Source organism: Podarcis bocagei (assembly GCF_964188305.1).
Source record: "Podarcis bocagei genome assembly, chromosome: 3".
Classification (NCBI taxonomy): domain Eukaryota; kingdom Metazoa; phylum Chordata; class Lepidosauria; order Squamata; family Lacertidae; genus Podarcis; species Podarcis bocagei.
The window spans coordinates 58,454,890-58,481,484 of NC_138127.1; the positions used below are offsets into that span (position 1 = coordinate 58,454,890).

Below are 26,595 nucleotides of genomic sequence, written 5' to 3' on the forward strand. Positions count from 1 at the left end.
GTTCAGATAATTCCCAGCGTGGGGAAACTAGCAGGCAGAGCTGTAAGGAAGCCTCACAAGTGTCTGCTATGGCCAGCAAGTCATGTTTTCGATGTGGAAGCAGGTTTCATTTGATAGCAAAGTGTCCAGAAAAGCAACAGGAATTTCAACAGTCCAAGGCCAGTTTCCGGAGTTACAGAGGAAGACGACGTGAGAACTACAAGAATCAACGATCCAGAGGGGGAGCAGGTGCTGATAAGGGACTATCTGCAATGGCAGCACAACAGAGTCCTAAAAGGAGCCAACAAACTTTGAAGTGGATAATTGACAGTGGAGCAAGTCACAGTTTAGTTCCAGTGACATCTAGTGGCCGCTTGATGAACTGCAAGACATTGCCAGTTGCAAAAACCGTGACTATAGCAGACAATAGTAAACGAGAAATGAACCTTAAAGGCACAATTTATGTTAACTGTTTGCAAACTAACCTTCCTGTTTTTGTTCTTCCAGGAATGAAGAATGGACTTTTGAGTGTGTCATGCCTGGTAAAAAGTGGTTTTAAGGTTGAGTTTGAAAATGATGTGTGCACCATTTCAAAACAGGGAAAGGAGCTAGTTAAAATTCCCTGTGAGGATGGGCTTTTTGTTTTGGTTGAAGAGCAGTTAGCAGCAGGTAGATGTTCAACAGGTGAAGCGCAAGCTAAGTGTGTAAATAAGGCTCCTCATACAGGTTGTGCACATCTACTACACAGAAGGTTAGCTCATATATGCTTTAAGTATGTAAGCAAGATGCCAGATTTAGCTGAGGGGTGTAACATTAAACCCTGTCCAAATTTTCTGGATTGTTGTGCTTGTAAACATGCTAAGGTTAAGACATGTAACTATCCTAGATCTGATAGAGTAAGTAAGAAACCCTTTGAACTTGTGCACACAGACGTGTGTGGCCCTATGCCAGTCAAATCGCTTGGAGGTGCGAGATTTATGCAAATTTTGGTGGATGATTTTTCAAGGGCTAGTTGGGTTTTCTTTCTGAAAGAAAAATCACAAGCAGCTTCCATCCTGATGGATTGGATTGAAGAAGTCGAATGTAAGTTTGACACCAGGGTACGTAAAATACAGTCAGATCGTGGTGGGGAATATGTGAACCACACGCTGGAGACGTGGTTAAAAAGGAAAGGTATAGTTCATAGACTTACCAATCCCTATTCACCACAGGAGAATGCAGTTGCCGAAAGAAAATTTCGAACATTACAGGAAGCCATTACTGCTTTGCTGTTTGATTCTGGACTTCCACAGCGTTTTTGGGCTGAGGCTGCACTGTATGCGAATTATACTTTTAACAGAGTGTACAATAGCACAGTAGGCAATACTCCTTACTTCATGCTATTTGGGAAAAAACCAAAAATTGATCATCTAAGAGTTTTTGGATGTCGTGCTTATGTGCTGGTGCCTAGGGCACAACGTAGGAAAGGCGATCCTAGGTCTAAAGAAATGTTTTTCTGTGGTTATCAAGCAAACACAAAAGGTTGGAGATTTGTAAATGTAGAAGGCAATCAAACAAAAATCACAATCAGCAGAAGTGCAGAATTTTGTGAACAGGATGGTTGGAATAAAATTCATGGAAATCCTGACATACTATTTGATGTGGTGAACAGTAGCAATGAAACTCAGGTCCCAGGGCAGGTATTAGTTCCAGAACAGACTGAGGAATTTGAGTCTGAGGACAAGGGTGAGAAATCGCCTAGTTCACCCAAGTCTGTAAAGTCAGAATCTTCTAGCTCTAAAAGTTCACCTGTACAGCAAGAGAGACGTGTAAAGTCAGAATCAGAAAGTTCTTCAACTACTAGTGACAAACAGGTGACGACTAGTGATTCTGGGTCAGAGGGGGAAACTGAAGGAACATCACAGGAACTGTTAAGGCGTTCTAAGCGTACCAACAAAGGTAAACCTCCTGAAAGGTACCAAGCTATCAGTGTTTGGGCTGGTTTGGCAAATTGCGAACCTGAAAGTTTTGAGGAGGTTGAGCAATTACCCCAGGAGGAGGCCAGTAGATGGTGTGAGGCCATGCAAAAGGAGTTGAATTCTATGAAAGAACTGGGTGTGTTTTCCATCACCAAACTGCCAGAAGGTGCCAAGGCAGTAAGTTGTAGGTGGGTGTACAGGATAAAGACAACAGCGATGGGGAAACCAGAGTACAAAGCAAGACTTGTAGCTCGAGGTTTTACGCAAAGAAAGGGGTTACATTATTCCGAAGTCTATGCACCCACTTCAAGGAGTGAAACCCTACGGGCACTATTAGCAGTTGCTGCTCAGAAAGGGTTCAAAGTGAATCAATTTGATGTCTCTACAGCTTATCTTCATTCAGACTTGGCTGAAGAGCTCTATATGGAGCTACCGCCAGGATTGAAAGTTGGTAAATCAAATCAGGTATGGAAACTACATAAATCTATTTATGGACTCAAGCAATCTGCTCATAATTGGAATGAGTGTTTGAATGACATTTTGGTAGGCATTGGTTTTAGCAGGAGCAAGGCTGACAATTGCTTATATTTCAGAAATTCAGGAGATGCTAAAGAATCTTTGCTTGTCTATGTAGATGACCTGATTTATACTTCAAAGACACAAGAACAAGTAAAAAAACTAGCCAAAGAGTTAAATAAACACTTCAAAGTTAAGAATCTTGGTGATGTGAAGGTCTATCTTGGTGTTCAGATAGATAGGACCAAAAATGGCAGTTTTCTACTGAATCAAAAAGGCAAGATATTGCAAATGTTGAAAAAGTTTAACATGACGGAGTGTGCAGGTGTTAAAACACCAATGGAAATGGGTTTTGTAAAAGACAATGAGTTCAAGGATAGTGCTGAATTCAAGCGTGCAGAAATCTTTCAGTCAGCACTGGGAAGCTTACTTCATCTTTCGCAATGGAGTAGACCAGATATTGCTTACGCTGTTAACTTACTCAGCAGAGAAGCTTCGAAACCTAGTGTAAATGCATGGAAAGGAATTCAAAGAGTGTTAAGATATTTACAATACACCAAAGATTTTTGCCTTGAATTGTCTTCGGAAGGACAAGCACAGATTACTTGTTGGGCAGATAGTGATTGGGCAAATTTAAAGGATAGAAAATCAGTGTCTGGCTGTGTAATAAAATTTGGTAACTCTCTGATTGGGTGGAGATCCAAGAAACAGAACCTAATTGCTTTGTCGTCAACAGAAGCTGAGTTCTGTGCCTTGTCTGAGTTATGTAGAGATCTAGAATTTTACAAATGCTTGGCACAAGAGATGTATGAAAAGGCCATCACTCCAATCACTGTATGGGGTGATAATCAACCGTGTCTTAAGTTAGCACAAAATGGGCAGTTTAAAGGTCGTACAAAACATTTGGATATCCGCTTTCAAAATGTTTGTCAAACGGTAAAAGCAGGAATTGTTAAATTAAATTACTGTCCCAGTCATGAAAATCAAGCTGATGGTTTTACAAAACCGCTTGGGTTTCAGCGGCATGAAAACTTTTGTGAAGAAATGGGTCTGAAGTAATTTTGTTTTTTGTATTGCCAGCGAGAGGGGGTGTTAGGGTGTGAAACCTAAGACGCTGGCAAGTTAGCAATGTCATGTGACTTTAAGTAGTCAAGCTCGTTAAGTTGTTAAGTTGTTAAGTTGCTCAGTATATAAAGAGTGTTTGTTTTCTCTGTGTTTGGGGCGTGAAGCAAAAATGTCCGAAAGCTCTGGAGGTGTTTCTGTTATCTTTCTGCAATAAACCTGTCTTTGGAAAGACAGGCTTCCCTGTGTCGTTATTTCTTTGCTGCTGAGACTCTGAAGCCTTGTACTGCAACAAGAATCTCTGCACTGGACTTAATTAATACTCTGCAAAGAGAGCTGTTGCTGGTGGCGCAGCGGAAGCGTTTACTGGACCAGTACAGAAACTACTTTGGACATCTCAAAGGGAGAGTGGAGGATAAAGAAATTTAACAGTAGCAGCAGCAGCAGCAATAATAACAACATTCGAGCTTACATATGTTGATTTAGGGAGTGAATAGGAATATAAGAATATTCCTCTGTAGTCCATTCCAACTCTAATATCCTAATCTAGTCCCAGTTTCAATGAAGATACAGGATTTATGCATAACCCACTGCATCAAAATATGGCTGGAGATGTGTGTTTCAAATGTGTGGGCTACTGAAAGCAATTCAGTGTGGACAGGCAGTATCCATACATGCATGCACATTCATCCCAATGCACATCTGGATATGCATCTGATTCGTTCCTCTAGTTCTTGCTTAGGGTCATGGGTGGGTTGGGCTATGTGTGATTCTATATTACGGAGAATTGGTAACAAGAGCTAAGCCAGCTGGGTATATTGTGTGCAGGTAAATATTGACTTAGTCACACATTTTGCCTTCAGTCATCAGATAACATCACACAGCACCCAAGAAGTTGCTCCTTTGGGGACTGAATAGTCTCGTTATTAATCTGTGCCTTGCCGCTAATTAATGCCATTTAAATAAGCTTCTGAGCACTAAGGGCAAGGGGGGGGGGGAGATGATCCAGTTCTGACTTCACGCAATTAGACACCCTCCTTCAATTATGCCTCCCAGACAGACTTTGATTCTCAGGCTCCTCACAGCCTTTCAAATTCCCTAATCTATAATGAAGGAGACTGACGCCAGCTCCCAAAATGAGAATCATAATAAAAGGAGGGCAAAATTTGGGAGCACCCTCATTTATAAACTGTCTTATTATGCAAATATCTCCAAGGCATGGTACAATTTAAAGGAATCTGAACGCGCACTTTCACTGGGAGCAAAATTGGAAATCGTCTTAAAAGTTTAACACATTAAAAAATATTTAGTAAGGGCATTTCTTTAACTGTCTCCTGGCTAATTACTTTTAATAATTAACAGCCTATAAAAGAGACTAATTAACCTTGTATCCCACTATTATCTGCTGCTAATTGCCTTAATATTTTATTGCCAATAACCTCTAGGATAGCCATATTTCAATGATTTTAAAATAACACCACTGTGGTTTGATTTGGGTTTTTTAACTTCTGACATAACAAATTCCATTATTCTTGCAGGAAAATGAGCTGTTCATATCCTTCTGCATTTCCCTTTTCCGATGTCATCAAAGCAGAGCAGGCTTAGCTTTTCTCTTCATGGTGCTGAATAACAGCACATGTTTTTCTCCATCTTTACAAAATCCCTTCACTGACTGTTAGTGACTAACAAATGGATGAATGAAAGTTTGGCTAGAAATAATCTTTTGGTGACCATCCTCTGATGGGTTTTTTGTTTGTTTTGTTTTTTGTTTTGTTTTGTTTTTTGCACTTACTGAAAGCTCTCACACCAATTGTCCCAGAGAGAGCTACTGTTTGTTCACCTCTCAACTGTAGCGGAATCAGTTATGTTGGTATAAGGCCTTTCAAAGGGTCACCACCACAGATTGTCACAAACAGTGATTGTTTGCTGCAGTTTGGGTGGCTGGCACTCAAATGTGTATGGCCGATTCTTCATGGCACAAGTCCCTTGACTGAATACATCGTGCATGCTCTCCTCACAATCCCTAACATGGCACATGTCCCTATGTAGGTGTAACTCAAAGTAAACTCCACAGAGTTCAAGGGGCCTTATTTCCAGATAAGTGTCCAGAAGACTGCAGCCTTGCTTAATGTTTTTGTGAGCATGTGCATGGTGTAAATATAATGTAAGGGGGATTCCATAACCAATCTGTGGCAGGTAGTATAAAGAACAGAGCCATATCTGGCTTCAGTCCTCAAGATTTGTTAAAAAATAAAGTATTAGGGAACTCGGATTTATATGGAAGCAGCGCCTTCTGATCCGGGGACCTTTTTTCCAATGCCTGATCTGTGGGGACTCTACATTTACTCAGTAATGAGAGAAATGCAGTTGTTCAGGGTCACTCTCATCTGCTCTTGCTGAATGCACTCCATAGTTAAGCCCTAGGTTACTCTGACTCTGAGTGAGCTCAGGCACAATTTAAGCTTCGCCTAGTTTATTATTAGAACGTTCAGACTCACCGCTGGCTTTTCTCACTAAACTTCTGCCTCTGTAATGCACTTGTGATTGTCTGTTCAGCATCCTGAGAAACACAAAATGAGACAGATTCTTTACTCGAAACAAATTGGTTGATATAATATACATCCACGAGATTCACAGATGACTGATACAGATATATAATGTTTATTCATAGCTATTTGTTTACATAAAGAACTTATAGATATTTATATATGTGACTTAATGATGCTGACGTACATATACTGATGAAATGAGTGCCATATATATAGGTCTATATATGTAAATGTTGGTGCTATCAGCTCTGCACATGGCACAGCTTGGGAATTCTAAGAAACCAAAAAAGTTTTGAACTCAGTGGTTAAAATCAGTGCAGTATTGGAAATTTCAGTTTGCCATCTTGATTCGAAATGGCATCCAACTGTATCTAAACATAGATAGAAATCTGTTTTGTTTGTTTGTTTTTTGTTTGAGGAACTATCATGCTAGTTAAGCGTTGTCCAAATGCATAGTGGGCAGAAAATATATAGCAGACTTGTGAAAAGTACCCGGCCTGAAATTTATAAGTGGATAATGTAATTATCCTAGTGAGAAAGCGCAGCATGGGCTGATTGAAAGCCCTTTTGCAAAAAGTCCCACACTGCTCTTTGTAGAGTCTGCCTGCCTCTCCTTCTTCCTGTCCTGACAAAACCCCAGATTGCTGCAGTGTAGTCTGGAATATTTCAGTCCACCATCCTGATTCAAAATGGCACCCAGTAGTGTCCAAACATGGGCCAAAACCCACTCCTCCATCTTGGGATCAGTCACACAATCAGACAATGATATCTCACGAGGTATCTTAACCCATAAAGAACAGACAGACAGATAAACCATTTTCCAAAACATTTAGTAGCCGTAGGCCAAGTACCTTTTCTAATGATGCAGTTTTTGATGTATTGAATGGATGTATTTGACTAAAAATGAATCAAACTTACTCCTATTTGTTTTTTAAGAAACTTGTTAGATGCTTGGAGCTTTGATGCTTCACCCTGTAAAAAATCATAAATATGCACCTTCTTAAACGTCTTGCCATCTTTTTTGATCAGTAAAGACTGTAATATTTTGCTAAAACCATAATCCTATAGAATCATAAGAATGTCAAAAAGTAAAGAGCAGCACTACGAATTCAATATTGGAGCCCCCCCTTTTTTTAATACTTTCAAACCATTTTTTACACTTTCAAGCTTCCTGTAAGTTTGTCCAGAATCCCTTACACTTTTTTTAAAAAAATCACCTTCCGGATTGTGGGGAGGCGCTGCTAAGCTCTGTCTGAGCTGGTATTAGCATCTTGCTTGGTATTGCACAAGAGGCAAATAAAATGTTGAGGGGCAGTTTGTCACTGTTCAAATAACATAACAGGAAGCTCATGTTTTCCACCTACATACATTGATATCTGCTCAGATATATGTAAAGTGTGTAAAAAACAAAACAAAAAGAGATGATCATCCCCTTTCCTTTGTCATGGATTCATTCACTGTTCCTAGCCATTGTTCCTTTTCTAGAATGCCATGAAATATTGACACAGTTCATTTTGTTTGCGAGTTTCTCCCTCCAATGAGAAGATTGTAAACTTTTGCTTCACTTTTGCTTCTGATTTCAGCTAGCCACAGTTTAGCAGTACATCCAAACCCTAAGCTGTGGTTAACCTTAACCAAGGTATGCTTGGTAGGGCGACGGGAGAGGGCCTTCTTGGTGGCTGCTCCCAGACTTTGGCACTCCCTTCCAAGAAAAGTTATACTGGCTCTCTCCTTGTTATTTTCTGGCAGGTGAAGACTTCCTTGTTCAAACAGGCTTTTGGGAAGTGGCTGTTTCTTAAAGAAAGGACTGATGCTGTGCTGTTCTTATTTTAACAATCTGCATGTTTTAGTGGATGTGTGTGTGTTTAATTGCATACTCTCTGTTATGTACTGAAGTTCTCACCCTGGGCCAGCAGGGGGATACTGTAGATAGTTATGCAAATGAAGGATCGAAAGTGACATTCAGTGATTGGATAGTTTGCATGCAAATGAAGGATCAAAAGTGACATTCAGTGATTGGCTAGTTACAGAAAATGGTTACTGTTGCATTCTAGTGGAGCTCTATATAAGCAGGCCAACTGAGCTCCTCAGTTCAGTTCTGTTCCAGCTTATAAATAAAGAGCTGCTTTGGAAGAATCGCTGTGTCGTCTGATATGTTCGCCCACAACTTAACACTCCCCAACTTGTTGCTGCTGGAAATCAGGGTATGTGTCTTCCCAGCTGTGCTCCTGTGTGAGTCATGTGACCTGTGTGAGCTCACAGAGCTCCCAAACACATGTTTTCAGGCTAAACTTGCAAGATCACAACCTTGCACGGAATCACAGATCCCAGAAACATAAAACTAAGGCATACCACCTTCAACAGAATGGAACATGGTGATATCCCCACCTACCTTTTCATTATACCCTTGGATCTTACCTCTAATTCTTTAACGGTCTTTTCTCGGATGTTGGCGATGCCAGCAACCGCCATCGTTTCTTTAATTTCTTTTTGCATTGCTTGGATTTCCTCCCATGTCGTGATAACTTGGCATCGCAAGGATGCAAGTAGCTCAGCGTTGGAAAGGACAGGAGTCTTTGCTTTGGACGCCTCCTCCCGTTCCTTTTCTGCAGGTGCAAAAACATGATGGTGGTTTGGAATGGAGCATTGCAGCTGCAACCTTGCAATCCAACGGCAAAAGCCAAACAGGCTGAGGAGAGAAAAGGAGTGAAGTAGCTTTTCCCTCAGCAGGATGTCTCTCTCAGCAGCCTGACACTGTAGAGAACTACGGCACAATATTGGACAACGCCCACTGATTTTACAGTTCTTCTGTACGATCCATAAAGCATCCAACACGTCAGTCCCATTGTTCAAAGCAAAGCTACCACTCACCCGTCATTTTTTCATAAGACTGGCTCATCCACAGCTCCATTTCCAATTCATTTCTTAATCTGAAATGTAAAAGAAAGAAAATGAAGCCTCTAATTCATTCCAGTCCAGCAGTGGCAGTGTTTTAAGACTTGCACAATATACGCCAGACCCAAGCAAAAGTGGAAGAGCTGATCCTGTTGAATGTGTTTACATGAGGATTACTCCAAATGCAAAATGACTCCAAATGTGCACTGTGTGTTTGCTCACCCACCAGTTTATTAGCTGCATGAATGAAAGGCAGAAGCCCTTGGATAGCAATCAGATTCTCCTGATTGCCCTTTTCTCAAATATAAACAACAAGGACCATATTCTCCAGTCATTTCCATGTTTACCTTTTGTGGGTATTTTATTTTGTGGGTGTCAGGCGTAAGCCATAAGGCAGGATATCAGTGAATGAATGAATGAATGACAAACAAAGGGGGGGGGAGCACTCCTTGCAAAGGCTGACGTTATTATAAGTGCACATCAAACTAGGTTGGCTTCACTCAGCCCTACAAATTGCAGGTGCTCATTTTTGGGGTTAGCAACATACATAGTTTTTCCCCAGTTCTATCGTATGGGACAATTTGTAAATCCACATGTACAGCTCTGAACATTTGTCAATGCCGGATAGTAAAGTGAGTTCCTTGATTCATCAGGGATGTGTCTACACAATCATTTTAAGAGCCCTACGAGATTTTAGTGCAGGCAACCAAGAAGTCTCCTTCAAGGTTTCAAAGTTACTTTTAATAATATACTGTTGATATCATTCTGAGGGCATGAATATTCATGGATATACCAGAGAAGCAGAAAGCACGACAGACTTTGTTCACATCCTGCTTTTACTGGGAAAAGGGCCAATAAATTCCAGGACTTTTGGCAAGAGATTAAGCCTGCAAGTCCATAACATTGTTATTAGAGAACAAGTCCTGTTGAACTGAATGCAACTGGGAGTAAGTAATTTTGGAACTGCACTGCACAAATGTACTTAGATCCCATTGGCATGAATAGGGGTTAAGCTGCCTAACTGTGTGCAGGCGTGGAGCCTAAGACACCACATATATTCACAGCCGAAAAATTTTGTTCTGTGCCAAGTGGATTATGATGTGATAAGTAAGAAGGTAAAACAGGTGAAACTTTTTGAGCCACAGAAGAAAGACAGAAACAGGAGCAACCACCAAAAACACCTTTCTGTCTGTACCAGTTACTTATTTCTGCCCCATTAATTACTGAAGGACAATAATGGAACATTCAGAAGGTGTGGAACTCTGGATATAAGCAAATCTGTCCATTTTCTCCTCACATACACAACTCTATGTATTTTTGCCTAGCCGTGGCCCCTTATTACATGTATTTTTATATGCTAGTTTCACCAATCCGTTTACCCTAGTATATGCATATTACAACACATTGTGTGGCTGAAGAACCACATCGCAAAATTCAGAGAAGTGCAAATTTCAAAAGTTGGCTGAGTTTTCTTCGCATCCTGTTTCAGAAAGTGCAGGTTGGGTATGTTCACCTGTAAGTGCCAATTGAATTCCCTACCCACATCCCTGCAGGCCAATTCATTTGGCAAAATCTATGTCTAGGCCTTGGTGCTGTGCCTATCAAACCCACAAGAATATTGGTTACCCTAGTTAAGGCTCTCTCTGTGTGTGTGTTGTATAAACATTTCACACTTACACAACTTACTCTTCATTTCTTGCTAAAGCCAGTCTGGATTTCTGCACAAGATCCTGTACCTCCTGCCTATTCTCTTCTATTTCATGAGTCATCGCTGCCCTCTTCTCCATGCCTTTGACTTCATTCTGCAAGGTCTATATTGTGGTGGAACGACAAAGACAGCCATTAGGACATTCCAGCAGGAGGAAGCATAGCTGTGAGCAAAGCCGGTTTGCGCTATTTTTCTTAACTGGGGTGACAGAACATATCTTGAGTTTGTGTTTATGTGCATACATTTGACACACCATATATTTAACACACACACACCACTGAATCCTGGGAACTGTAGTTTTGCCTTTCTCTGAGCTATAATTCCCAGCACCCCTTTTACAATTACGGTTACAAGAATTCAGGGAGGGGGCTAGTTTAAATGTGTGGTGTGTACACTGCCTATGATTCATGTCGCTGCATAAAGGCCAATTACAAATACTGAGCAACATCAAGTACGGGACAACAATACACAGGCCAGATCCAAACTTACAGCAGAATGAGTAATCTGTAATCTGAACTACAGGCGAGGGATAGAATGCTCCCCTGTGTTAGAAACGTCCTAGAAGAAGAAAAATCTAATTCAGCTCTTTGCCTGCTTTTTATACACCTTTAAACACCAGGCAAAAACTTTCCTCCTCAAGCAGGACTTTGGCTGATTGACATCCAATGCCCTTTCAAATATGCTGTGGAAAGGGGAAATTATTGGTTTGCTTCTGTTCTTATTTTTATTATGTATTATACACACATACACACACATACTGAAGTTAATGTTGTGAACCACTCTGAAATCTATGGGTACAGGGCAGTATACAAGTTTAATAAGTAAAATAAATTAAGGTCATTCTACTGCAAGTGCTAAGGAGGCCTAATAGAGCACACACAGAAGACTAACCCAGCTATACCATTAGACGTAAGGGACGCTTGAGTTCTGTGCTGCCTGAAACTGGGGACACATGTTATATAAAGTGTGGATGGCAGAAAGTGCCATCCATTACGTTTACAACAAAGGAGCACTGGGACAGGCCCAGACGGATTCATACATTGCATTATATTGAAAAACAAACAATGATTTTTTTACTCTGTACTGCATTGTAGGGAGAGATTCCAGCAGGATCAGCATGTAGAGTTCATATTCAGTCTGCAAAGCCAAACAAGAAAGTTAGACAATCAGATATCTACATAGCTTAGAGATGGCACTTAGATATTCATTGTTCCCACACAGTGATTTTGGAAAGGCAGGACATCTCACTCCTTCCTGATCTTCAAATACACTTAAAATTCCCTATAAGATGCGAAAGAACTTGATAAGCTAGTGGTCAACTGCAAAGGATACCCAGAGTTTTAGTTTGTACATTTTATTTGGGAACTACCACTTATTCTATGTGACAATGACTATTAGTATGTCTATTAGAAGCCCTCCTTGCCTTCCTGCACTTCAAGAAAAGCCCAGCTGATGAGGTCATGCGGTTTTCAGGAAGTGTGAGAATTCAGGGAGGCTGCAGAAGGCAGACTGCCCAAAATATTATTTATAGAATGAACGGGCACTCATGAAACTCATTGGCCACATTGAAAGCAGGTTAAACACAATAAAAAAAACCTGCAGCCACTAATGAGAATTTCACTGAAATTTTCCCTTTCCTTTGATAATTCATAAATGCAGTTTCTTTTTTCATAAATTGTCCAAAATTGGGCTTTCTTTTCTTTTCTTTTTTCTTTTCTTTTAGAGAAGGGGGGAATTTCCAGCACATTTACTAGAGAAAACATGCACATCCTTCATAGCATAACTTTGTACAAATGTCCCTTTGTATCCTGTGTTGTGATTGAGAGGTTGTGTGAGCTACATAGAGCCACAATGATGTTGTTAACTAAGCAACTGTTAGTTGAAAATGAATTAGGTGTTAAAGGCATCACAGGTGCCAAAGCAAGCCGCCCGGGGCTCGGGATATCCCTTCTTAAATGTTAGGAACAGCACATACTTTCACTTCCTTCAGTATGTCACCAAATATCAAAGAACTGTTGCAGATATCTTCAAAAACGTCACCAACAGCCTGCAACCGGTTGAAATGAGGCCGGCTGCAGTCGCAGATATTCCGAAGCGCCTGGAAAGGAAGAGAAGGAAATTCACAAGGTTTATTCAGATCTGATCCCTTTGGCATGCAGGCCAAATATAAATTTCAGACAGTCAAATCCCAAGCACTTCCAGACCAATTTCTCTTCCAAATAGGGAAGAGCTGTAAGCCCTATCACAGATGGTGTTTTGGTTCATAGAAAGGCAAGCAAGTTCCTGAAGAGAACATTTGTACAATTTATATCCTGTAGTATCCAAAGATCATGTTACTTCTTCCAGGAACCCAACTTCTCCCTTGCTGTGCATACTCCATGGTGGTGGTGGTGGTGGTGGTGGTGGTTGTTGTTGTTGTTGTTTTCTTTTTTAAAAATACAACCAATAAAGTCCTTCATGCCCTGGGCAATACAAATTCAAAGCCAAGAAGGGCTGGATTCTGCTACCTAAATTATGCAAACTGTTTCTTTGTATAATTTCTCAATTTTTGCAAACTTTTTTGGGAGTCAAGGGAGGGACAAAGTTGCTGGAATGTCAGTAACAACACTAAACATCTCATTCAACCACCTATTCTGACTCCTTAGATGTTAGCAGACAGTGAATGTGTTCATAAGCCCCATGGCCCTGTCAGGATCAGGCATGGACTGGCAGGCTCAGGCTGAGGAGAAGAAAGCAGATGGAGGGGTGAATCATGGGATCTGGGGGTAGAGGTTCTTCCCCTTCTAGCCCTCCTGCTCAGTGGAGAGCCTCACTGGGGCTGAGGACAGTATTGATCACCCACCAAGGATGGCTGAGCCAGAGGCAGCAGAGGCTGAACAGGAGGGGAAGATGGAGCCTCACCACCAAGGACCAGACTCCACCTCTGTAGGTAGGAACAGACTCACCCACCCAGGTGGAGTGTATGTTTACTAACTCAGCCTTCTCATAAGGTGAGATACTCTTGCAGCTAAGTGTACCATGTCTCATCTTTGAAAGTTTTGCAGGAGGGGATTGGAAACTTATTGGGACATCTTCATTGCTTCTTTTCTGTTCTGAACTTCCTGCCTGGGCCCAGAACTCTTCACTCTGTCCTCATGTTTTGGGTGAGAGTCAGGACAGATTGCCACAAGAGCTAGAAAGCAGCTACTAGAATGCTTGTGGGAATTAGAACATAATTCATTGATACTATACCGGTTGTGTTGGCTACGTATTAGCTTCTCGGCGCAATTTAAAGTGTTGTTTTTGGCCTTTGAAGCCCTAAACCACAGTCTGTGGCAGTTTTTGTCAGTTTACATTTCTTGGTGCAGAAAGTATTGATCTGATGTGTAGAGATCTTTCCTATTCTAATTAATTCAAGAGGGGTTCTGGAAGCTTCTCCGTGTGAAAGAAACAAGCAAAAGGTTCAGGATGTTTGGGTCACACCTTCAGAGAAGCCGAGTACAGCTGGCTTAAACTGGTTCTGTTATCTCTTCTGTTAAGGTCATGATTATTATAATAGTAAGGCCAGAAGGAAACTGGGTTTCACTTTCTCTTTCCATCTCTCCTTCTGGTGTGGTGCTCTGTATATAGTGTTAAGGTTTAGTCTTATTATAAGTTATTGTAAGTTTAAGTCAAGTCTGCTGCAATTGGACTTCTTATGGACAGTGCCGATCCAGAATGTATTGGATCTGTGACCATTATGCTCATTTGCCTTTGGCAGCAGTAAAGCTCTCCTGGATAGTAATAATAATAAATAATATTTATTTATTTATTTATACCCCGCCCCTCCTGGTTCAGAAAACCGGGCTCAGAGCGGCTAACAACAAATTTAAAACACTTAATTGTGATACAACAAAAAACAGCATAAAATACAGTATAAAAGTGTGAATAACAATAAATTCAAAAATCAAAAATCAATTTAGGGGAAAATCCATCCAATAAACATTAGATGATCACCAGGGCTAGCTGGCTAAATTAGTCCTATGAAATACAATTGCCTCTGGTCTATTTTGGGGGAAACCTGCAAGATGTTTAAGTTTTTACTCTGCTAACTATACGTTGGAATCTGCTCTGGATCAATATTGAGCAGAATTCCATGACAGTTTTGGTATTTCCAGACAATCTAGTTAAACTGGGTTCCTACAAAGGAAGAGTTAATTCAGAATTTGTGGGGACAGGGGGCTGCAGTAGTGGTTGGTGGTGCAGAATGGGGTCTGGTGGCACTGCTCAAGACTGGCTTCCCAATGTGGAGATCACTGCTAGTAACCAAGAGGGGGAGAGTAGAGGAAGTGGTGGGGTCAGTGTAGTGTGGAAACAGCAGTGGGGTCCGTCCTTCACCTTTGTCCTCTTGGTTACCCTCAGCAACCTACACCTTTGGAAGCCGGGTGAGCAGGGCCCACCCACTCCACCCTGCTCCACCAACCACTGCTGGTTAATTGAACCCATTCTAACAGATGACAGGTTCGAGAGCTTGAATACCTGGCTGAGGCCTAGTGATATTGTTCACTCTTCTAATAGACAACCAATTATCATCTCAAGATGAATACATGGCTTACCCACAACACTGATTCCCCCCCCCCCCCACTTATCATTTTTCCAGAGTTTTACATGTGTTGGGAGCCTGTGTTCCTCTCTCATTCCACACTACCCTTTACTTACCTGAGCCAACGTCCTTTCATGGTGCTCTGCTGAATCGCTCCCAATAAAGTCATTCTTCAGCAAATCTTGCTTTGCGATCACATCCTTCTGAAACTGCATGAACTTGCGAAACTGGTCCGTTCTGGTCACACCAGCCAAGTAAGAAGGAAAGAATTGGTATTCATCTTTCGTCTCCTCCATGGCACAAAGCCGACTGTTGATTGTCGGTTTGTATTTCAACGTTCTCATCTCTGGAACCTCCAGCTCTTCCCTAATAAGTTGCTCTTGAAAAATGCCCAGTTCCTCCTTTGCCTCCTCAGCATCCTTCTTTCTTTGCTGTTTGAAAGATGTGGAATTGAGGGAGGTGCTCACTGGAGATCTGTAGCTGGCCTTGAATGCCCGAGGTTGAAAACATGACTGAGAAGCAGATTTGGCACGGGTGGGTGTGGGTGTTGAGTCCACAGAGCTGCTCAAGGTAGCTTGTGTCTTTCTGGATACCACACTGGGTGTTGTGAAATTGGTTCTTTTTGTGAGAATTAGTGCAGACTTTTTGGCACTTTCCCAAAAGTTGTTCTTGATCCATTGCTGGGGCTTGTAAAGCTTGTCATGGTTCAGGTGGCCAGAGGTGTAAAGCTGAATGTCAGCTTTGTGGGCCTTTTCCATTCTGTCTAAGAGGTCCTTGAGGCTGCTTTTTTGGTTCTCGCCTGCCATGAGGAATGTTCACCGCTGTGCATACAAACAGAATGGTCAAGTCAAGCAAAAGAAAGCGAAACATTCATCTTGGTGTCTCTTGTCTTCCGTCAAGAGTTCTAGAAGTATTTTGGTTCACACTGGATATCTGGATGCAGTTGACCTAACCCCACCACACCATAATGCCCCTTCTTTAGGAAAATAGCACCGTTCCCAGCCAAAACAAACGCTCCCTTTATTTTGCACCTCTCTTCCCCAATTCATTCTCCAGAGGACTGTTTGTCACACTGGACTATATAGGCAGAAATGCAGTCAGAATGAGTGTGAGAAGAAAGGTTTTCGCTCACTGGCCAAACCTGTGCACAGAGTCTATGTACATAAAAACAAAAATGCAGAGTACAGGTTGCTTGCATATAAGTTGTACCCGTAGGGTCTGTTGTACACATAGGATCCATATACAGCTTTGTATGAACATAGGCGTTTGAGATATGGCCAATGGTTGCCCCACTTTCCATGTGTTTATTCTATCTATATTGTCATCTGCAGAGAGCTATTGCATTTAGTGAATACATGTCATAAGAACCGCATGGATGTTTTGTATATGTCCTTAAGCCTACCCTGCTAAGATGGCTATTTTACTAGGGACCAGTAGGCTGACATGCATCCAAATGCACTTTCAGGTGGTAAAGCTAGATTGTTGTTATTATTCAAAGAAGGGCTACTTGAAAATAGCAAAGACAAATGAATGCCTTTTGCTTAAATTTCAGACTAACATGCCAGCTATGCTACTCACATTTTTCAAGGTGTAGGGTGTTTGGGCAAAATGAAGAATCACTACTTGTGCTATGTGGGAAATAACATCCACCTTGGGAATGAAGGCTGGATCAAGTTATAGGATTTAATGGAAATGACAACAACAACAACTTTATTATTTATACCCCACACATCTGGCTGGGTTTCCCCAGCCACTCTGGACAGCTTCCAGCACATATAAAAGCATAATAAAATGTCAAACATTAAAATCTTCCCTGATGCAGGGCTGCCTTCAGATGTCTTCTAAAAGTCTTTAAAGTCAGCCAAATCAGCGCGGTAGAAATAATAAAATTATTATTAATTATTCTAAGTGGAAGGGTGGGAATGTGTACCCATCATATCCTTTAGTCAGCCTGCTAGATCCCTAAATAGCACCCACTGTCTGGTACAGGGTCTGCCTGCCCATCCTGTGTGTTGTGGCTTGAAGTGTTCCACAGTGGAAAGACCAAAGTTCCTTTTCTGCTTAGATCATGATCTCCACTGGTTCCACTTTCACCAGATTCACGCCTTATGGGGCGAGCATAAGAGACTGGGCATGAAGGAAAAAAAATCTTGGTTTCAGGTAGAAATTTTGGAAAGTAATAGTAAATCCCTATCAAAAATGTATAAAAAATTATTGGAATGGGACACTAAGGAAGATCGGGTGAAAGGGGTTATGGTAAAATGGGAGAAAGACATTGGTCACAACATAGACTACAGTAAATGGCAAACGCTTTGGACGACAGGTGTAAAATTTTCAGCTTGCGTAGCTCTGCGGGAAAATTTAGAGAAAATGGTCTACCGTTGGTACTTGACCCCAGCAAAGCTAGGAAAAATGTATAAAACAGCCGATAACACCTGTTGGAGATGTAAAGATAAGGTCGGGACCTTCTTTCACATTTGGTGGACCTGTGATGTAATAAAAGGATTTTGGTCGCAAATTCATGACGAATTGAAAAAAATCTTGAAGTATAATATCCCCAAAATCCCCGAGCTGTTTCTTTTAGGGCTGATTGGTAAAGAAATAAAGAAAACAGACCAAACTTTTTTTCAATATGCTGTGGCTGCGGCGAGGATTCAAATAGCACAAAAATGGAAAACCTCTGACTTACCTGTTATAGGAGAGTGGCAATTGAGGCTATACCAATACATTGAGTTAGCGAGACTAACACAAAAAATAAGACAACACAACTCGAGCAAACTTAAAAACGATTGGAATAAATTTTTAATTTATTTTGAAAACACCCAGGGATTAAATAATTTATCAGTAGACGATAACTGAAATCATCGGTGTTTATTTGTAATACTAAAACTGCAGTAATAATATAAGAATTGGTAACTCCAAGACCGAGCTGGACGGAAGCTCTGTCAATAGCACTTGTATTCTTGGTATTTTTGTTTTTTTTTTTCTTTTCTTCTTTTGGTTTTTTCTTTTATTTTTACTTTTTTATTCTGCTTTTTCATTTTCTGCTTTTATCTGAAGATATTCTTTTTTTGTATGGATGTATTTGTAATATTTGTAATATATTGTAATCTGTGTATTTTTTTCATAATAAAATAATAAATAATAATAAAAAAAAAAAAAAAAAGAAAAGAAAAAAAAAGATCATGATCTCCATTGCCTCCAGACACTGCATAGATGATCCTTTCCCTCTTGGCCAAGGATTGGTTGAGAAGTGGTCCATGTGCAAAGGTAAAAAAATTAAAAAACGACCTCTGGATGGTTAAGTCCAGTCAAAGGTGACTATGGGATGCAGCGCTCATCTCACTTCAGGCTGAGGGAGCCGGCGATTGTCCACAGACAGCTTTACGGGTCATGTGGCCAGCATGACTAAACCGCTTCTGGCGCAACGGGGCACTGTGATGGAAACTAAAGCGCATGGAAACGCCGTTTACCTTCCCGCCACAGCGGTACCTACTGCATTTAGCTACTCGCATTGGTATGCTTTTGAACTGCTAGGTTGGCAGGAGCCAGGACAGAGCAACAGGAGCTCACCCTGTCACACAAATTTGAACCGTCAACCTTCCGATTGGCAAGCCCAAGAGGCTCAGTGGTTTAGACCACAGCGCCACCGGCTCTCTTTTGGTCCATGTGGCCACCACATGTGATGTTGGAATTCTGAGCTTATGTTGGAATTCTGAGCTTCGACATGATTTCTGAGTTTCCTACCAATAAACACTTTTCAATCACTTAGAAAACAGCAGAGGTTCAAAACATAGCAAAACACTACACATTTTATTGCTTGGGTCATCTTGGAAGAAATTACCTATAAATACACCAGCATGGCTAAGTGCAAGAAACTTATTTTTTTTAATTTAAATATAACGGAAGAAAAATAAATTAACAAGTAGCAGTCTTTCAAGAAATTCCAGCTTCAAGTAAGCAAGATATGTGTTGTTGTTTTTTTGTGGCATCTTGCTTTTACTGTTTACTCATTCAACACAATTCCTTACTTGTTCAAAACAGGGGGGGAAACTCCCAACAATTACTCTAACAAACCCGATTACTAAAATGCATTTAAACTGCGCACTAACTTACATTTTACAAACTCCACAAAGTATAAGACGTTAACTGCTGCTGCTTTTATGCTGGTTCGTTCCCAAGGAAACCAGTCAAACATTCCAAGTTCTATTTAAACTGCCTGTGCTTGTTAAACAACAATGCATGCGTGACCAGGCCTGATCAGAAGCAAAATCCCAGTTCCTGGATATTCTACGAGATAATCTTTATTTGCAACAGAGGATATTTTAACTTCTTAATGGTGAGTCCAACTTCTTTGTTTGAAAGGATAGCTGGTTGAAAAGTGTTGAATATAGCAAACTTTCCAAGATAGGATTGCCTGCGGTAGTGTTTTCAAGTTCTGAATTCATAATATACAATATGTGTGCATCAAACACAGTAACTTTAAGGTATGGTGCAAAGTAAGGTAGAGAAGAATGAGAGGCAGGATGGTGGTCAAAAGAGCCAAATAATGCCACAGCAGCAGTAAGAAGAGTTTCCAAGCTGCTTATATTGTTACGATCAACAATTAGAACAAAACTAATGCTGGATTTTTTGAAAACACAAAAATGCTTCCGTGCGCTTAACATCATACAGCAGTCCTCTCAAATTAGCAAGAAAAGTGAGTTCGATTATGCACCCTTATTGAACTATTTATGCAGCTCCCCCTACACATAGAGAGGGAGACTACACACACTGAGCAGAAGTTTCTGTTCCCACTTCTCCCCAAAAATTGTAATAAAAATGAACACAATATGCTTTTTTTTAAAAAAATCTCTGTATTCAGTAATATTCACAACATGTATATATGTATATGTCTGTATAATTCAATTAAAATTATGAACAATTCTAAATATTTAATGTATCATACATATATTTATATGTATAATTACATATCCACAGAAGATGCCTTGCTGCATTACAGCCAGCTGTTAAAGCAGAAATAGGATTCACTATAGGACTCCAGATATGCATATGTTCTGGCTGTTTGGTTTTGCAGACTTATTTACAACTTATCTAGACCATAATAAACCATTTATGTTCTATTGTACAAACATAATTGTAAAGATCTGAGATTGTTTAAATACAAAGACTGCAAATGAATACATGAAAATATTACATACCATATACAGTATTTATAATTCATAGATGCAAAGTTAAGACCTATTTAAATTATTGCACTTGCATATTTTTTACAAAGTTTCCTCAGCATTATACATAACTTCCCACCTGAACTCCTTAGATATAATAAAATTGGATAGTGTTGCCTCTGAAGTTTTTTTTCTTCCCAGAACAACCCACCAGAACCTGGAAATACATGGATATGGATCTAAATCTACAAACCAGTTACATTATTAATGTATGGAGTAAAAGGTAAAAGTAAAGGTACCATTAGGTCCAGTCACGGATGACTCTGGGGTTGCGGAGCTCATCTTGCTTTATTGACCGGGTCATGTGGCCAACATGACTAAGCCGCTTCTGGCGAACCAGAGCAGCGCACAGAAATGCCATTTACCTTCCCTCCGGAGTGGTACCTATTTATCCACTTGCACTTTGACGTGCTTTCGAACTGCTAGGTGGGCAGGAGCAGGAACCGAGCAACGGGAGCTCACCCCATTGTGGTGACCTTCTGATCGGCAAGCCCTAGGCTCTGTGGTTTGACCCACAGCACCACCCGTACCCAATGTATGGAATACACTCCCATATTACAATCAAGCACAGTTTTTTGGTCAGCAAACTATGAAAATTACTCTGGTGTGCCTTTGATCGGTTGTTATATTAGAACTATATTCTGTGTCTCCTAATGCCAATTTAGGGAGAATGACCTGTTGTCCTCAGAACAAATGTAGTTGCCTTACACATTGCACAAGAAGGGGGCTGCATCACAGTGCTTTTAAAACTTGCCAGAACCACGTGGAGACTTACAGGTCATCTACTTTTTTTATGAAAACAAATGCCTTACATATTCTATATAGCTTTAGCACTGACTGAGCAAGTGACTTGTGCCATGTGACCCATTAACACAAACCAGAGAATACAGAATTTTGTGCTTCACAATCGATTCCATTGGCACAACCGCTGTGCTCCCCCAGCGTCAACCATGTAAGCTGCAGTGACATTGGTGTGGGGAGGGGCAGCTCCTCAGCCCTGCCCCATTATGTCACCCACTGCACCATCCATTTGCATTTGTGGCCTCTGTAACCTTTTTCCCTCTAACTTCTTCCACAAAAGGTTAACAGCTTGCGGCCTCTTTCAACTTTTATTTAGGCGAAATGATTCAGGGTGGCTCCAAATGTGACACAAATGACGAGCAAGCACCTACTTGCAGGCTGAAGTTTGGACTGGGACAATGCCATGTGACCCAAAAACACGCCTACTTGCAACAAAATCCCAGGAGATGGAAGGCTATGCATGTACTTAATATAAGCATGTAAATTTTACACTGTAAAAAGATAGCAGTTACGTAATACTGCCAAGAACATTAAATGACTTCAATCTACCTAACTTCTGAGACTCTTTTATATTGTAAAAAGGAATACAACTCAATTCTGGCTAAAAGTTGCTGTGGAGGAAGGGATAGAACATAAAAGGATAGATATATGTATATATACCTAAACCATAAGTTAAAAAATTTCAGTGCCAATGGCAGACAATAGTAAAGTGCATCTGCTGATCATCTGCAGGCAGCCTGCGATTCTGCCATCCATGGAATCACTGCGTATGTGAGTGCAACCTATTTCCATAATAATAATAATAATAATTTATTAAATTTGTATACTGCTCTTCATCCGTAGATCTCAGGGCAGTTCACAACTTAAAAATAAAGGAAAAAAAAACACAAAATACGTAATAGACATGAACAAAAACAAACCAATAACCCCCCTTTCAAATGTGAGTCATCATTATGGAAATAGGTTGCCCTCACTTGCAGATGGTTTGTGTAGTGCGCACACAAACCAAACAACTCCTAACATGGTCATCGGGTGTATAGATATCAAGCTGCACCATATGTACCGTTGCCACTACAGTGTGAACCAGCCCGAAGTCTGAATATTTGGCAATTAAAAAAATTTAAAATATCACATATCTGGAACTGTTTCTTGCATTACTAACTCTGTCATTTTTCTAGGGTGTGTGCGTGCATACTGTGCATAGGAATGCTTTGCATTAATCAGAAAAAATATATAAGACATACATAGACACATAAATGCAGTTGTCCAAATGAACAAAATCTGATCATATTAGGTTATGTTCTTTCTTTAACAGGGACTTGGTTCTGCTGGGCAGCAATGCCCATATATAACTATAAGAATGATTAAAGTGAATCAGCAGAAGACCTTTACCCTTGGGGCAGTGAAGTCAACTGGATCCATTCAACAAACTGGGTCTTTAAAAAGACCTGCCAAAACACAGATTTAAATCTAAATGTTTTGTGTAAGACAAAGGCTCAAACATATTTCTGCAATTATATTTCTGACCAGATAGTGCACATTTACATACAAACTTGTAACAGTATTTGCTGTTAAGGCAAATCTTTTTGGATACCCATTTGATTGGGGGGGAAAGATAAATATTTTTGAGCTAATGAAGCTTTGTGAACAATGTACTGACAGTACAGTCTGTACGAGAACGAAGTCTGCTTCTAACAGTCCTCCATAACGGCAAGGGTTCACTCTTAATGATTGTGCTATATTTAAAGTTTTGCACCAGCAACAGCAGCAACAAAAAAGTACTTCGAACATTATAGCATGTGATTCTATTGTCAAGTAATGAACTTGGCACACCAGTTCTTTTCAGGGTTATTAGACCATCTCACAGATATCAACCTGCATAAAGATATTCTCACAGTACCTTCCATTTCATTGTCACACTGTTGAGGATACATCTAAGCAGCAATAGAAAAAGCACTAGTAAAGTGTCCCCTACAGCTTCTTCACATGCATGTCTTAAATCAGGGGCAGTGACTCTTGAGAGCTGCATTTCCTGTTGGCCATGCCTAGAAGGGTTGCATTGCAGTGGTGCACATGGCCACAAAAGTAAGCAGGCCAACATGGACATGGCCATTCCACAGTCACACACACGCCACACACACATCACACACAGCATGTGATTTGTGCAGATCAGGCCTATACATGGTGGACATTTTATGTACAGTCATTTAAATGTTACATACAGTACATAAATGGCAGCCAGGCCCATAGGAAAGTGCAATCTTGCTCTCTCGCCACTCATAGACCTTACACACCTGGGAGATTTGAGAGAACAGTGTAAGATAAAGGGAAAAGAAAAGGATATACTAGCTCAAAATTCATTCAAGTTAACAACAGAACTTGCTGAGGTCAGAGGAGTGAGGATTAAACTCAATGGCTTATTTATACATCCTACATGCCTATTAAGGTTAAAATGTTTGCACTAGGTCTGAAACTCAATTCTGCAAAGAAGTATACACTGACTTCACATAATGTAATTATTTGTAGAATAGGGGCCCAAGTTAGTACAGACCTTCATTCACAGTATTCAAGTGCAAGGGTTTCCAAATCACTCTCTGGTTGAGAAGGCAACCTGCTTACAATACTAAGGAGGGTGTTTTTTGTTTTTGTTTTTTGTTTTGTATTTTAAAAGCTCTCTGTTGTTTGGGAATTCAAATGGAAGGGCAGAACAGAACGCACACAGTACAAGTGAGCAACACAAAACCTAGTTTCATTTACTGTGATGGTACCATGAAAACTTTTGTCTGGAAGGTCCTGTTTTTTGTGGATTAGTTGGGATTTGGAGACTTGTCTCTAATACTTGCTAAAATATAAGTTTAAATACCTGGCAGATTTCTGTTGCCAAATTTGAAATTTAAGCCCATTACTCTTACTAACGTTGACAGGAAGACCTCTTAGGACCTTACAGGACAACTACATCTCTACTTATCAGAGGCACATATTCTGTTATTTCCATTGTAAAAATGGGCACATATTGTAGCTGATGAAGAAGAACCATAGGTCACACCCAGGGCTTTTTTTCAGGGAATGCACAGGAACCCAGTTCCAGCACCTCTCAAGTGGGCACATTGCCATCATAAGGGAACATGGGAGGTGTCCATGGTAAGCTCTGGCACCTCTTTTTCTAGAAAAATAGCACTGGTTATACCTTTCAAATGTTTAACATGTTTGCAGTAGAGCAGTGTTCCATGATGTAAACAGAATAATTACTGGAGTTTTCTATCTGGATGTTAAATTCCTCCTCCCCCACACACATTTGCAGCAAGATTAATTCAAGTACTGTAAACTCAAAGATAGTTTCAGTCCCAGATATTTTCTGGTAGTGTCTGAGCTGATTGCACAGAGATCAAAGATAAACATTTACAATAACAATGTGGAAATGTACTATGTATAGCCAAGAACTCCCCAAGTGAAACTGGCATTAAAGCCAGCCACAGTATAGTGTTGTAGGTACCACTGAAAATCTCTGCTACAAAGACAAAATGCAAAAGCAACACCCAAGATTTGCCTTCCTTGCCCAACAATTTTAAATTAAGGCCTCAGCAAAGTAGCCCATGAGAAAAAGGCAGTCTTATATTTACAAGCCAAGCATTTGCTTTGATAGCTGATTCTGCAATAGTTGAGTTGTCCATCAGTCTCTCTGTACACACTGGATCAGCAAAGCAAAGAAAGGCGCACAAGTCTTCCCAGTTAGAATTTGCAGTATTTATCTTTTTAAAAGCCTTAAAAGGTGGTGGGAGTCTCAAAGAAATTTTAAAATGTGAATCAGTCTGTAATTTCCACAGGTAGCACATCTGTCGAAGGGCTATTTGTCTGTGCTGGTATCCATCCATATGCTTCTTCTCCTCGTATCACTTTTTCCCATTGTTTAAGATTTTCCCTGGAGAGGCAAAAAGAGCCAACATTCAACATAAAATTACTTTATTTCCAAAATAAGATATCTATGGTATACAAAAGTCAGCAACAATAATATTTTATAGGGCTTGATCTCTAGTAGGCCCTTTGATTTTTGTCAAACTTCAGAAGGAGACTCCGGAATGAAACCACTCAGTTACAATTTACTGAGAAGTTCAAATCTGTCGCCTTCAGCCTGAATGGGTTTCTGTCTCATTGTAAGTACTAATTAGGTTACTAATACCTGGGTGTATGGGGTGTTAGGGGAGGGGTAGTACCTCTGGTGGGGAACATGGTGTGCTCCTTCTGGGGTAGTTTGGTCCCTACCCTGCACTCAGCTCTCACTTGTGTCTTCTAGAAGCCATCAGCATGCAACAGTGGCTACACCCCAGGAATGGCTTCAACTGGCCAGCTAAACCAGGTAAGGGTGGTTGATGGGTCTCAAATCATCAGTGAGTTAGGGACTTCCCCTGCATGCAAAGGCAGGCTCTGGCTGATTGAATGGATGAGACCAATAGTGGGCCCAGCGGTTAAGAAGGCAGTGCTCTAGAGGGAAATGAGGGGTAGATAGGACTCGACAATGTAGGAAGGTAGCCCATCTAGGAGAATGAAAACTCTGATCTTAAACCTCCACTGCTTTTTGGGATACTTTCAGGAGAAGAAAAGGCTAAAGAGCAAACACTACACAAATCCAGAGTGAAGTCCCTAAGACTGAACAGAACCCATCATTGCCTTTCACTCACCTTATTTTCCAAGAATAATTAATTTAAATGTTTTATTTTCCATCTCTCTTAAATATGTTTTCCCCCTACACCACGTACAGAGAGTCCTGCTAATCAAATTAATGAGTGGGAAATCAAACTGCAATTTAACTGGGGAATCAAGTTGGAATTTAGCTATCAGTTTGTTTGTCGTGTTAGATATCTGCCTGCGGAAAAGTGAGTGTTTTTGCTGATTGCACTAGTGATACTGCTTGATTGTTGGCTGAGTGCATACAGCTGGAACATGGCTCAGAGCATGACTCACTGTAACAGCAACTCTGGCACATGTGGTGGTGTTGTCACTAAAGGGTATTTACCTTTAGGTTGCTAGTTTAGGGAGGCACGTTTAAGTGAAATCATGCACATTTGAAACACAATTGAAAAAGCCTGCAAACATCCTGTTCCGCCCTTGCCCTGCCTCTTTTTGTGATGTTTTCGTGTCACTTCTGTCTTTGGTGTGATGCACATATGCATGGTCATGCACATATTGGACACGCCTTAAACTGGCTGCCTGTCATAGTGAAATTAGAATATTATTCCTGCTGGGGTGGAAGCATTTCAGCCCTGCCACTCTTCTAGAAGTTACTGGCAGCTTATGCGTTGAGTCCTGTGGTTTGGTGCTGCTGCTGCTACTGAATGCCAGA

General features: G+C 40.7%; 2 protein-coding genes and 1 long non-coding RNA gene across 18 annotated transcripts in view; 1 reads left to right on the forward strand and 2 right to left on the reverse strand.

Annotated features, from left to right (window-relative positions):
* The window catches only part of LOC308583880 (uncharacterized protein C6orf118), a 49,896-nt gene extending 30,439 nt beyond the window's left edge, over window positions 1-19,457 (reverse strand). For all 7 annotated transcript variants that reach the window (XR_014006472.1, XR_014006473.1, XM_081188258.1 and 4 more), the window contains exons 1-9: window positions 19,345-19,457; window positions 15,345-16,049; window positions 12,643-12,765; window positions 11,745-11,804; window positions 10,646-10,770; window positions 8,936-8,994; window positions 8,483-8,670; window positions 6,983-7,036; window positions 6,014-6,075 (exon numbers count right to left, since the gene is read on the reverse strand). Coding sequence is in view for 5 of the 7 variants with exons in the window: in XM_081188258.1 (XP_081044384.1) it covers window positions 6,014-6,075; window positions 6,983-7,036; window positions 8,483-8,670; window positions 8,936-8,994; window positions 10,646-10,770; window positions 11,745-11,804; window positions 12,643-12,765; window positions 15,345-16,034 (1,361 nt within the window). In the remaining 2 variants the exon portion in view is untranslated. The remainder of the gene's footprint in view (window positions 1-6,013; window positions 6,076-6,982; window positions 7,037-8,482; window positions 8,671-8,935; window positions 8,995-10,645; window positions 10,771-11,744; window positions 11,805-12,642; window positions 12,766-15,344; window positions 16,050-19,344) is intronic.
* On the forward strand, window positions 18,484-21,805 carry LOC308583905. Its single transcript, XR_014006475.1, has 3 exons — window positions 18,484-18,498; window positions 19,411-19,567; window positions 21,574-21,805. It is a non-coding gene; the product is annotated as an uncharacterized lncRNA (long non-coding RNA).
* Window positions 21,806-24,590: 2,785 nt separating this feature from the next.
* The window catches only part of PDE10A (phosphodiesterase 10A), a 198,655-nt gene continuing 196,650 nt past the window's right edge, over window positions 24,591-26,595 (reverse strand). For all 10 annotated transcript variants that reach the window (XM_081188207.1, XM_081188205.1, XM_081188201.1 and 7 more), the window contains one exon: window positions 24,591-25,176. In XM_081188207.1, the coding sequence (XP_081044333.1) occupies window positions 25,062-25,176 (115 nt within the window). In that variant the 3' untranslated portion in view covers window positions 24,591-25,061. The remainder of the gene's footprint in view (window positions 25,177-26,595) is intronic.